Source organism: Gracilinanus agilis, chromosome 4, assembly GCF_016433145.1.
Source record: "Gracilinanus agilis isolate LMUSP501 chromosome 4, AgileGrace, whole genome shotgun sequence".
Classification (NCBI taxonomy): Eukaryota; Metazoa; Chordata; class Mammalia; order Didelphimorphia; family Didelphidae; genus Gracilinanus; species Gracilinanus agilis.
This window is the reverse complement of record NC_058133.1, coordinates 189,860,129-189,873,244: the sequence shown is the minus strand read 5'-3', so window position 1 is coordinate 189,873,244 and position 13,116 is coordinate 189,860,129. Positions and strand designations below refer to the sequence as shown.

Below are 13,116 nucleotides of genomic sequence, written 5' to 3'. Positions count from 1 at the left end.
GAATCATCCCCCATTACCAACTGGACTTTTCCTCCATAGTCTATGTCCCGACTGGGGTTCAGAAACCTAATGGGCTGAGATTCTGATCCCTCCCACTCCCATTCCAGCAGGCTCAGTGGAGAAGGAAGCTATGGGGCTTTGGGTTAGATGCTGATACCACACAGGAGAGTAAGCCTGGGCAGGTGCAGGGTGGAATGAAGGGATTCTAGCCAGGGCCCAGCATGAGCACAGCGGGAGAGGTGGCTCAGAGCCCTGGGGAGGGCTGCTGGGGGTTGGGCTCCAAAACCTAGGGAGAGGGTCCTGCCACCCAGGGACGATGGGAGAATGAAGCACAAACCACAGACCACTGGAAAAAACCAACCTCAGAGCTTTATTGTTCCCCAGGTGGGGTAGATGCAGAGGGAACAGGTCCCTACAAGGGAACAGATGATGGCTGGAGTGGACAAGTGCAGAGAAGGAATTGGGTGCCCCACTCCCAAGCTGCATCCCCAACCTAATAGCCCCTCTCATTTCTAACCACCCCTGCCCCCTCAATACATCAAGACAGCAGTCAGCCCTTGTCCCCAAAAGATCAAAATCCCCAAAGCACAAGGAAGGACCACGGCTGCAGTGGAGGAGCCGTGGAGCTGAGGGTGCCCCATCCCGCAGGGCCCTGTGAAACTTGGACTGAGAACCTTTTGACTATGAAGCCCTTTTCCTCTTGAGGCAGACACGATGCTGTAGTTCAGGGATGGGAGAGGGGTCTGGGTTAGGGCAAGGGCCTATACTAGGGATGGGGACAATTCCAAGATAGTCATGGAGGAAGCTCCCCTTTTCCCACTCCTCCCACAGGTGGAAGGGATGCAGAAAGGGTCTGGGGGGAGTCTGAGTCCGGAACTTAAAGGTGGAGGGAGGACTGAGAAAGAGTGGGGGTCCCCTACTTGCCAATGAGCCCCTAAGGTGAGGGGTTAATTTGAGGAGCCCAGTAGGGGCTCCCTACTTGTCAGTGAACCCCCAAGGTGAAGGGGCAGGTTGGAGAGTCTGATGGGAGTCCCCCTGCCTTTGAGCTCCCCAGGTCAGGATCAGGCTGGGGAGCCTGGTGGAGTCCTCCTACTTGCCAGTGAGCCCCCTAGGTTAGGGGACAGGTTGGGGAGCCCTGTAATGGTCCCCCTACTTGCCAGTGAGCCCCAAGGTCAAGGAGCCAGGGAGTATAGGGCAGGCTGAGGAGCCCAGTGGGGGTCCCCCTACTTGTCAATAAGCCCCCCTTCTTTTAGCTTGAAATAAAAGAACTTCTCCAGGGCGCTGGCACAGCGGCAATACTCGCTGTCTGGGGGGTTGTACTCCCGGCAGTTGGCAATCACTCGCTGCAGGTCAGCCACAAAGAGTTTCCGAGTCACGTAGTAGCGGCTCCTGAGACGCTCTGTCATGGTCTTCAGGTCTGGGGATCAGGGATCATGTGTGAGAAGCTGAGGGAAGGGAGCAAGGGCACCCCAAATGCGGGAGAGTAGTGCCTCCACTGCCTCACACAGGGGTGTCCCACTGGTCTGGGGGGAACAGTGCAAGGTGGAGGAGAGGAGGAGGAGCTGTCTGTGCTCCGAAGGGTGCATGAGGCAGGGGAGGGTCGGAGGGCACTGTGGGAGTGTAGCAGCTGAGGGATGGAAGCGGGGCCCCGATCCAGGAAAAGACAGATTTGCAGGAAGAAGGGAAGCCTGAGGAAGTACTCCATATCAGGGCCATGACAGGGATCTCACCAATGGGGAAGCGGATGACCTCATAATAATCTGGAGCCTCTGCCTTCTTCACAGGCTCCATGAAGGGCCAGGCACTAGGGTGGGTCTGGAGAGGGGAAAAGAAAAGGGCAGATGACCTGGAAGGGACTAGGGCTATCAGAGGCAAAGCAGAGGGGATCCCCTCATCCCATATGCCTCTCTTCTCCCTCAGGTACAGCTCCCTCTCCTCCACCCCAACCCCTACCCTACATTGCAGAAAGCTAGTATGGGGTGGGGGTGGGGGTGGAAGGGAGGGGAGATTGGTTTTGCCTTTTTGGGGAGGCAGGGCAGGAAGAGGTTTGTCTTCTATACCTTGATCTGAGCCAACAGGTTTTTGAGGGTTGTATAGAGCTGGTCAGGGTCCTTGAGCTCCTTCCTAGGGGGGACAGGGAAGAAGGGGAGTCTAAAGGCCTCTGACACTGCCTCACCTACTCCAGTCCTGCCCATCCCCAATGCTTCCACAACACTCACCCCTTCTCCTTCCCCAGTGGCTTCCATCCTGTTTCGCCTGAAAAGTGGGGGCAGGGCATTACAGTTAGAGCAGGAGAGATGGGTATGAGCCAAGGGTCTGAGCCTTTGTCCCAGAATGTCTCTGGAACGTGAGCTGGGGAAGGGGGGGAAGACAGGGAAGGGAACTGGGAAGAGAATCCCCCTCGCTGTCTACTGGTCCCCAAAGTAGGTGTGCCTCCTGTCTGATCTCAGTAACAACAGCCCCTCACCCTACTCACCCAATACCATCCCCAAACCTACAAGCTCTGTCTGGGGCTGCCCCCCCGGGCAGCTCAGATGCCAGCCACTCACGGATGCCAGGGACACTCTCCACAGGGATCTGTCTTACACCCTCCTTGAAGCAGCTAAGCCCCGGGTACACCTTCCGAATCTGAGCCTGTTTGCGCTCAATCAGTTTCTTGATTATCTGGAGGGAAGAAGTGGAATGGGGGCCTCAGCCTCTCCCCCAGCCTCCTCCTAATAGGTACAGAGGGGAAACTGAGATTCTTCATCTCCCAAGAACCAAGATGCCATAGGAGCCCAGATTTAGTACTGGAAGGCACTTTAGAAATTCTCTTAAGTCCAGCTGTCTTATTTTACAGAGGAAGAAACTGAGTCTCAAGAGTAGAAAAGACTTTACGTAGGCAATAAGCCCTGGCCCTGCCAGCTCCTCCCAACAGAATAGAAAGAGAAGCTCAAGTTCCCTTAGGATGAAGCACCACAGGAGGAGGTGTGATCTTAATCTCCTAAGCACGTAGCCAGGCCCCTGCCTGCCTCACAGAGGGGGCAAAACAAAGGGCAGGGGGCTCTGTCACTGTTTTTTTTCTCAGGAAGGGCAGAACCTGGCCCTTTTCCCACCTATTCCTTCCAAGTACTCTGGGAGGAAGGAGGGAAGAGGTCAGGGACAGTGACCTGAACTTGTGGGGGTTTCCAAATCCCATGGGAGAAGGACAATGTTAGAGTTTGGGCTAGGAAGTTTGCTTAAACCTAGCCTTGTAAATAAACCCTTGATAAGCTCAACTCTGGCTTAGATCCAGAAGTGGGGAAAGGGGGTAATGTCCATCAAAGCAAACATGTAGGGGGCACAAAAAAGATGCCAGAAAAGGGGCATCAGGCTTGCTTGGATTGGCAGAATCAAAAAAAGGGCAGGGACAACTAGGTGGCATAGTGGAGAAAGTGCCTGGCCTGGAGTCTGGGGTTCAAATCTGGCCCCAGACACTTTCTAGCTGGGCAGATCGTTTAACCCTAATTGCCTACCCTAGCCCTCGCCCTTCTCTCTTAAAACTGTTACTGAGACAGAAAGTGAGCATCTAAAAAAGAAAGAGCGAGCAGCTCCGGGATAGAAAGGTCTGACAATGACCCAAGCCCCTGGGGGCTGTCCCCATTCCCTCACTCTTTCACCATGCTAGCCCCACACTGCCTACACACACTCGTGCCCTCACACAGCCACAGCTACCTCCTTCTGCTTCTTGATGATATGGGAAAGTTCAGTATAGGGAATCCTGGGATTCAGCTCACACTCCATCAGCGTGGCCCCCTCATAATCCTTGATGTAACCCAGATAGCGGCTCTTGGGAACCTTGATATCCTTGGAGAAACCCTGGGAGAGGCACACAGTCACTGAACACATGCTTTTCAATCAACCACAGCGGCAGAGAAAGGAGCTCTCTGGCCTGGTAGGCAGAGCTAGCTTTGGGGTTAGGAACCCGGTGGGATTGCATTGGACACACACGAGCCGCATGACCCCAGGCAAGTCTCTGTCTCCACACCCCAGACAACTCTCCAAGCCTACACTATGAACAGGCTGCCAAGCTGCAGTCATGAAAGGAGCTTCCACACCAGAAGTTCCCCACGCTGATGCATTGAAGGTCCAGGGAAAAAACAAAGCCCCAAGCCAGCAGAACATGTGCCTGAGGCCAAGGACCATGTGCTCACCTCTGCATCTGCATTCGGTGCTCTGGGCAGAGTGGTCAATCGGTCAGATGCACCCTGAGAGAGCACCCTTCCATACTCTTTCCCCCTCCAAAAAGATCTTCACTCTTTCTGGACCTTCAATCTTATTGGTGGGCATGGGGCACTGACAGTTCGGCAGGGGAGGCCTGAAGAAGGATTTGCCCCTGTAGCTCATGCCGGGAGCCTAGGATAGGAGGGAAGGGCTTCCCCCACCTCACCTTGGGGCAGTCTATGGGGCCAAATAAAGACCCACTTCCATTCACGCCAAGGGGAAGGGCATGAAGAGAAGCCTGCCACTGGGCCCAAGGACACCTGACCCAAGTGAGCTCGAGGCAGGGACGAGAGTCTGGAGTCACCTGCTTTTTGAAGTAGCCGATGGCGTACTCATCCGCATAGGTGAGGAAGTAGAGGATGTTGTGTTTGATGTGATACTCCTTCAGGTGGTTCATGAGGTGAGTCCCGTATCCCTAAGGGGTGGCAGGTTACCAGTGAGGAGGGGGTCACTCTAGGGAAAAGGAGGGGTAGCTGACACTCCTGATGAAGGAGGCAGAAGAGGAAGGGGGGGCAATGGGGATGATATGTGGGTCCGGAGAAGTAGGATAGAGAGTCATAAGTATATATGCACCACATGATATGCACCTCGGATTCACCTTCCCCTCTTGGAAACCCTCAAGGGCTTGGCTCGGGTGCCAGAGCGAGTGGGAGAGGCCTCTCCCCATCACCAGTACTCTCAGCCCTACCCCTAATCACTTGGAATTGATCTTAAGTATGTTTGACATTTCCTGTGCCTACGTAGAGTGTGATACAGAGTGTACATTCCCTGAAGGCAGGGACCATTCATCTTTGTCTCTCTCTCCACTCTGAACATGGTGCCCAGCACCGAGCTGGGGCTTAATAAAGGCTTTTGGACTTGATTGACAGGGTGGCCTTGGAGTAAGTCCAGAGGAGAAGGTTGAGGAGGGGTGGAGGGATAGGGATGATGGTGGTGGTGGTGGTGGTAATGAATTTGCCAAGTGGAGATTCCAGAGCTGGAGGCTTGGGAAATAAGAACATAAAGGGAAGGCACCTTACCTTGACTTGTTCGTTGGAAGTGACCGCACAGAAGACAATTTCCGTGAAGCCCTGGGTGGGGAACATTCGGAAGCAGATTCCCCCAATGACCCGTCCATCTTTGATGAGGGCCAATGTCTTGTGCTTCCTTGGGGTAGGGAATGGGAGGTAGGGGAGAATTGGTGGGGGGCACATTGTCACTGCTTCTGAAAACCCTTTATCAAGGCTCAGGTCCCCTCAACTCACTGCATTGGAGGTAGGGAGTAGGGATTCCTAATGGGGAAATCTCCCAGCCTTCTTGGGGATACCATGGAGGAGTTCTTCCCCAAGCTCTGTCCTTAGGGATTAGGTGGAGAGGTTAGAAGGGGACATCTCCAGGAAAATAAGGTCACAGGACAAACTATCCTCAAGTCAGAAAATGGGATGGGGTAGGGAAAAAGAGGCAGACAAGTATAAAGCTAGTAAGGGTAAGAGGGGTGGCCCCCCACCCCACCCCCTTGAGGGATATGGTTAGTCTAGGAGATTAGGAATCAGGTAAATGTCTCAGGGAATCAGGGAAGGTCTTCCCAGGGTAAGTGGAGGGATAAGAGCATTCCTAGGGGGTCAGAGATCAGGATTAAAGAGCCAAGAGTGACTCACGGGTCAAACACAAGCCTGGCAATGTACTCTTTGGGCATTCGGGGCAGCTGGTGAGAAAAAACATTCTGTAGCCCAACCAGCCAGAGCAATACACGACGATTGGCCTTTGGTGCCAGCGAATTTCCTATGACATGGAACTCAATGATCCCACGACGTTCTTCTAGCCGAGCAGTCTCATCCCGGGCCGCATTGGCTGACAGCAAGCTGGTCTAAGTGGGGAGGGATGTGGAGCAGAGGAGACACAAAGTCAGTGCTCCCCAACATGATGGGAAGGAGCCATTCTTGCCTGGCTCCTTGACTCAAGATGCCAGGGTCAATATTGGTCACTCCCTTCACCTTCACAGGGCCAGCAGCTCCCTATACCCATACCCAAATACCTCAGGCCCAAGCATGGCTGCAGGGTCTGTGATGGTCAACATGACTTCATTGACCAATTCCATGGGAATGTCCCCCATTACTCGAAGTCGCTTTGCATCTTCCAAGGTCAGGTTCTCAGGGAGCTTCCTCTTTTCACCTTTGGCAGGAAGGGATGGAGAACCAGAAATGATCAGAGACACAAAAGCAGAGTGGGAAATTTGTAAGAGGAAACAGAAAGAGCAAAAAGCTCCAAGGAAAAGGGTAGTGGAGGGAGACAGTAAAGGGAGGGGGCAGAGTGCCAGTTGAGGGAAAGAGGAGGTCCGGTAGGAAGGATCAGAGGTTGGTCATTGCATACTCACCTGGCATGGGCTCTGCCCCTCCAGAATCTAGGCCAAGGGAACTGCTGCTGCTGCCACCCAGGCTCTGGGTGAATAACGGGGCACTTGGCACGGCTGCAGCACTGACAGTGGCTGAGATTCACATACATATCCAGAAACAAGGGGCAGGAAGGCAGGGATGGTGTAAGGCAAGAGATATAAAGTAGAGAACAATCACCTCCCCATAACCCCACTTCACCATGCCTCCACTTGAAGGGAGCTGACTCGTCAAAAAGAAACTCAGTTCTTCCTCCCAACACAAGATTCTCAATCCCTGCCACCCTTTATATGGCTGCCACTTGACCCCAGTGAGGCTCTGCCCTTTAGGTATCAGTAGGATTAGGAACCCTACAAAGCTAGGTACCTGGACGGGGAACTAACTGTGGCCCCTCTGCGGCAGGCATGGTGAACCCTGATTCCCAGATAGGGGAATTTTCCCCATAGATTTCTTCCTCTAACATGGACAGGAACCTGTGAAAGGAATAAATCGATCACAAGGTGTCTTCCCCAAGAAGGACAACAGGATGAACGCCAATCACTGTTCCCCATCCCCCACCAGAATGGTCAGTGATGATCACTGTTCCCCTCAGAACTGCTACCATGACACACTACATTGGAGAGAACAGTGGATTTAGAACCAGAAGACTCCAATTCAACTCAATAAGCAATTCCTGTGCACCAGTGAAATGCCAGGCACTAAGAATTCAAAGCCAAAAAAAAAAAAAATCAAAGTTCTTGCCCTCAAAAAGCTTATACTCTACTGGCTTTAAATTCAAACTCTGCCACTTAATAGTTATATATCACCTGAAGCAAGTCTGAGTGTCAATTTCCATATTTATAAAATGAGGTTGGATTAGATGGCCCCTGAGCCTTCTAGCTCTCAAGCTATGATTCCTGTGACTTCTCTTTGTCAGCCAACCTCAAAGGCCAGGGCACTGGTGACAGGCAATGGATGAGCAGAGGGGACACAACCCCACCCCCTGTAGGAACTACCTGCCTCCTGGGAGAAGGTCCTCAGGTAGCTCCCTGTATAATTTGGAAGATACTGTCTCCCCTACTAGGGGTTCCTAATCATTTGGGGAGCACCAGGACATATCCTCAGAAGAGAACAAGAAGAAATCAGAAGCTGGACAGAACCACAAAGACAAGAGCTAGGAAAGGTGGTTGGACGAGCAAGAGTTAACATGGAATCTGTCAAGGGAGACTTCTTGGAAGAAGTGCCTTCAAATAGGGGAAACAAGACATAAGGGGCTCCAATGCCAGGGAAAGGCAATTCTGCTAGGCTGAACAAACACATACTTGGGGAAATGAGTAAGGATAAGCGTCCTCTTCTCAGGTACCAGTTTGTCCTTCTCCACCCGAAACTTCTCCAGCAGTTGTCGGCGGGTAACAGTAAAGATGGATCGAAGGAGGCTGCGCCCAAAGACATGAGTTGTCTCATAGCGGGGTAGGCTGTCACAGCTTTGTGGGACATGACAGTAACACAGCCACCTGGGGCAGAAGAGATTGGAAAAAGGAAAAAACACTGAACCCAGGGACTCTGGGCTGAACTTCTGGACTCCTAGCCCAGATGATCTGGCTCTGTTTCTAGATAACCTCTCCCCCAGAATCCCCCTCCAATTCAACCCCCTACCCTCATTGACTAGGTGACTCCAAGCCCTAAACATTTTACAAACTTATGACTACCAAACACTATCTTTTTATCCCATTTCCTTCCTACCCAGGAAAGTCACTGGGTCCTTCCTCACTGTTCCTCTCCTTCCCCAAAGCCTTCAGTCTCCATTAGCTCCCCTAGGAGCTACCTGGTGTAATTGACCTTGTAGGTGGCCACATCTTCACCCTGTGACCTCTGCCGGAACTGGGCAGGAGTCTCCAGCTTCCAGTAGTTAAGACAGAGCAGGAACATCTTGGAGAGCTCAAACATCGTCTGCCGCTCCCTTGGGGCCAGATGGCTGAACTTAAACTGCACAAAATTCAGTACACCCTTCGAGAAATGGGGGTAAGGTCAGCACTGGAGCTTGAGGGCTGACATAGCCCCCTTCCAACATCTCTTTCCTCTGACTCTTTCCTTTCTTCCCAAAGTGCTTAGCCCAGGGTCTTTTGGTCCACTGTTCTGAGAACAGTGATGCTACTACCTCCTGAGCCTACTTCTGGAAAGTTCCAGTATGGAGACTTTCCTGCCATGGGAATTAAAACTGAGTCTTTCAACACTCATTGCTCCTGGTTCTGTGCTCTGGAGTCAAGCAGATCAAGTCTAATCCTTCTTCTACAAGACAGCCCTTCAAGACCAAATCCATTACCTCCTCCTCCTCTCCAAGTTAAATATTCCAGGTCCTTCAACTGATTCTTGTCTGGGATGGTCTCAAGGCATCTCTTACTACCTTGACCATCTTCTAGTTTGCCAATATCCTTCTGAAAACAGGTCTTTTAAATATACCACTCCAATACCTCATCACCATCCTCACCCATTTTTTGGGAGAAGTAACATCTCCCTACCACCCCCTCCCCACCTCAGACACACCTGCTCAATATTGGGTTTCTCAAAGGGGGGACTTCCCAGTGATCCCTCTACTACTGGACGCGTCATCTGTAGGATGCATTTTCTCAAAAGCTGAGGGAGAAAAAAAGGTTTCTGAAGTTCTTCTTTCCCTACTACTTCTTCCAAGCCCCTTCATTGTATCCTCCCCCAAACCCATCCCTAACTAGGCTCACCTTAAATAGGTAGAAGTAAACTTGTTTGGTGTCTGTGTCTTCTTCCTTGTGTACAGACATGAACAGATTCTCTACATCTACCACCATCCCCAGCAGCCTGTTGATTTCATCCTCAGACACATTCTCCAGGTGGGACACATGGTCAGCTGCAGGGAAGGTAGAACATCTTCACTGGGGTTGGGGAGGGACTGGTCTTTGCTTCTTCCAGTAAATGGGAGTGGGGAGGACTCCCCTCTGAGGCCCCCCCAAATTCAGCCAAATGGATTGTATCTTCCTATGTCTGTTAAGTTCCCAGGATGGCTGGAGAACAGAGCTATTCTGCTGCTTCCAACAGGAGATTAGGGTGGGAGGTTGTAGATCCTGTTCTAAAGTGACAAGAATATCTACCTTCTTCTCTAAAACACACTCCCAGTGCCTCTGACCCATTTCTCCCTTTAAAGATTATTGGGGGAGCAGCTAGGTGGCTTAGTGGATTAAGAGTCAGGCCTAGAGATGGGAGGTTTGGGGTTCATATCTGGCCTCAGACACTCCAAGCTGTGTGACCCTGGGCAGTCACTTAACACCCATTGCCTAGTCCTAACTACCCTTCTGGTTTGGAATCAATACACAGTATTGATTCTAAAATGTAAGGTAAGGATTTTAAAAAAAGATCTCTGATCTTCATAGGCATTCAAGAGAGAGCCACCTAGATCAGTTCACTTCCACAATGATAATGCAGCCCAGACAGCAGAGGGTTTCTTCTTGTTCCTCCCACCCATTCTCTCTGGTCTCAGTTGCTGCCATCCCAGCCCCTTACCCAAGGGGTGTTCACAGCTCCGGCAGGCCTCACTTAAGTTAGCTGCAGGTTGTTGCAGGTCCATTCGGGGAGCGGTGGGAGGTTTGGGGTTCTTCCAGCCATTACATTTGCAAGCATCATTAGCCTAACGGGTAAGGAGGTAGAAACCACACTTCAACATCCTCTTCCCCCTTCATCTAAGGAACCTATTCCAAGCTGACACTGTCCCCTTTGATGCCATTCCATCTTTTAGCTCCTAGCATTTTCCTTGCCTGTCCCTCATCCCTGGAACTCTTTCCTTCTCTCCTCATTTTCACTTCCTGGCTTCCTTCAAGTCCAAGCTAAAATCTCACCTTCTCCCAGATGCCTTTCCTATTCGCCTTTATGCTACTGATTATTTGCTTATCTTGTATGTAGCTTGCTTGTGCATAGTTGTTTGCATGTTGTCTCCCCATTAGATAGTAAGCTCCTCTAGGGCATGGGCTGTCTTTTGCCTCTTTTTGCATCCCCAGCGTTTAGCAGTGCCAGATAAATAGTAGGCGCTTGATAAATGCTTATTGCTAGACATATTGACAAGTGCCAGCCTGGCTTCACTCCCCAAGGAAGGAGTGGGAGGGAGAGTCCTCTTCCAGAGAGCATCTTCAGGTGGGGGGGGAGGGGGGGTCCTGTCCCACTCCTGCCCAGACTCCACCCCCAGTCTTACTAGCCCCGCCCCCCGGCTCCCCGAGGCCCCGCCCCACCTTGCAGGCCGAGAAGACCCCGAGCTTCTCCAGCTTCTTGGCCCGGGGCAGCGCGCGGACCTGCGCCTTCCTCTGGCTGGCGCGCTGCTGCTGGCTCAGGCCGGGCCGCGCCGGATCCCCCCCAGCTCCGGGCGCCCCGCTCCCCGCCCCGGGCGTCCCGCTCCCTGGTGCTCCCGCTGGGGCCGCGGCTGGGCCTGGGCCGGGGGTAGGAGCTGGGGCCGGGGCCGGGGCCGGAGCCGGAACCGGAGACTGCAGGCTCCGGGGCTGCGGGGCCTGGGCCTGGGCCTGGGCCTGGATTTGGGTTGGAGCCTGGGCCTGGGCCTGCGCCGGCTCCGCCATAGCCTCCCCCGCTGCGCAGCGCGGCGCGGCGCAGCGCAGCGCTGCGAGGCGCACCCAGCCCAAGGGCCGCATGGGCCGCCTGGGGCCACTGCGCACGCGCCGCTGCGCTGAGGCATGGTGGGAGTCGTAGTCTCTGCCTTCCCCGCTTGCCCTAGGACTTACTTCCGGGACCCCAACTTCCCCCTCCTCAAATCCCCTGGGGCTTTGTGAGGCCCTAGAGAATGAGCTACAGAGTATTGCCCTTCGTCTCCCCTCAAGCCCAGGCTGAGTTTTTTCTTGATCCTGGGAATGACCTGGCCCCTATCTTCTAGGGATGGCGCCCTAAGAGGGTTTGGGGACACAGACTGGAGGAACCCTTTGTCTCTCCCCACTCGATCCCTGCCCCGCCAAGTTCACTCCTCGCTACCACCTAGAGGTTTTCGGGGCTGGAGCCGCAGCTGGACATAAAGCTATTTTGGCCATTCAGCAGAGGCTAGGAGACCCGAGAATTGAGGGTGCGAGTCGGGACAGTGCAGAGATGCGGGTCATTGCCTCCCCGGGGGAGTGGGAGAGGAAAGGAGGCATAGTTCCCCTTGGGAGCAAGGGGAAGGCCTGGATGAGCTCTGGAGGGTCAGATCACTGGGGAAGATGAAGGAAAACAGGCTCTCCGAAGCAGGGTCCCCTATTACTGGTTCTGTACAGTTTGGGAGGGAGATCTCCCGGAAGGAGCCCGGGACCCCCTCCAAAGGGGCCGAGTTTGAGTCCCCTTAGTCTAAGGATGGACCTGGCCCCACCCATGGCTTTTTTTTAAAAAAGCTGAGTTGGGGTGAAGGGGCTGAACCTTCTGAAAGGGTCAGAAAGAGGAGTTGGATTCAAGATAAAAGTTGAAGCATTAAAAGGATGGCAGGGGAGGTAGGAGAGGTGAGGAGCAAGAAGTAGGACAGGTGAACTTGGCCAAATCCAGAGGAACTGGAGATGTGTAGAGACCAGCCACAAACTTGAAGCTGGGATGTTTTAAGTCCTTGCTGACCACTTCCTCTAAAAATATGGCTCCACAGAACCAGAACATTGTACACAATTACAGAAGTACTGTAAGATGATCAAATGTGAATGACAATTCTCAGTAATGCAAAGATCCAAGACAACTCCAAGAGACTCATGATGAAAAATGGCATTCACCACCAGAAAAAGAACTGATGCGATCTGGATGAAGATTTGAAGCATACCATTTTTTATTCATGATTTTTTTCTTATGTCTTTCACAACATGAAGATATGGAAATATGTATTGAATGAAAGCACATGTGCAACCAACATCAGATTACTTGCATCTGGGGAGGGCAAAGGGAGAAAATGTGGATGCAAAATGTCAGAAAACAAATGTAAAAAAATAGTTTCTACATATAATCAGTGAAAAAAATGCAATACAAAAATAGAAATGTGGAAACCTGTAGAAAGGGGAAGATCAAGAGAACAGAAAAACCAAAGGTAATGAGTAGCCCCATAGGCAGATGGATGCCAGGAAGGAGGAAGCAGGAACAAAAGGAGCCAAGTACCAGTTAAATCTGGACATCAATAGCTTCAACCTCCTACAATTTGATAATGATGGGTGGCTGGGTGGTCCCCAAGGGTTCAGATGTTGGAAGCCATGGCACTGCTGCCTACTCTTCCAACCCCCACTTAGATGGAAAACACTAAAAAGGGATATTTGTCAGGAAAGCCCCTTTGCTTAGAAATCTCTACAAGAGACCTGGGAAAGGTACTCCCTTGCTCAGATTGTTCTTGTTCAGTTGTTTCCAACACCACATAAACCCATGAAATTTTCTTGGCAAAGACACCGGAGTAGTTTGCCATTTCCTTCCCCAGTGTGTTCCCATTTTACAGATGAGAAAGATGAGATAAATGAGGTTAGGGTACTTGTTCAGAGTTACTGTAATATCTGAAGATGGATTTGGATTC

The 13,116-nt window shown here is 52.1% G+C and overlaps 1 protein-coding gene across 3 annotated transcripts; it reads right to left on the bottom strand.

Annotated features, from left to right (window-relative positions):
- Positions 1-347: 347 nt before the first annotated feature.
- KAT2A (lysine acetyltransferase 2A) lies at positions 348-11,199 on the bottom strand. 3 transcript variants are annotated; one of them, XM_044672621.1, is made up of 18 exons: positions 10,841-11,199; positions 10,122-10,245; positions 9,326-9,471; positions 9,135-9,224; positions 8,416-8,597; positions 7,913-8,104; positions 6,978-7,084; positions 6,596-6,706; positions 6,257-6,393; positions 5,880-6,088; positions 5,262-5,388; positions 4,547-4,657; positions 3,691-3,837; positions 2,550-2,664; positions 2,220-2,256; positions 2,061-2,124; positions 1,731-1,815; positions 348-1,417 (listed from the first exon to the last, which is right to left on the bottom strand). In XM_044672621.1, the coding sequence occupies exons 1-18, from the start codon at positions 11,177-11,179 to the stop codon at positions 1,224-1,226; spliced, it is 2,517 nt and encodes an 838-aa protein (XP_044528556.1). In that variant the 5' UTR covers positions 11,180-11,199; the 3' UTR covers positions 348-1,223. The 3 variants fall into 3 exon arrangements, with proteins under 3 accessions (XP_044528556.1, XP_044528553.1, XP_044528555.1); XM_044672618.1 differs by having other exon boundaries at positions 2,499-2,664; positions 3,694-3,837; XM_044672620.1 differs by having other exon boundaries at positions 3,694-3,837.
- Positions 11,200-13,116: the final 1,917 nt, after the last annotated feature.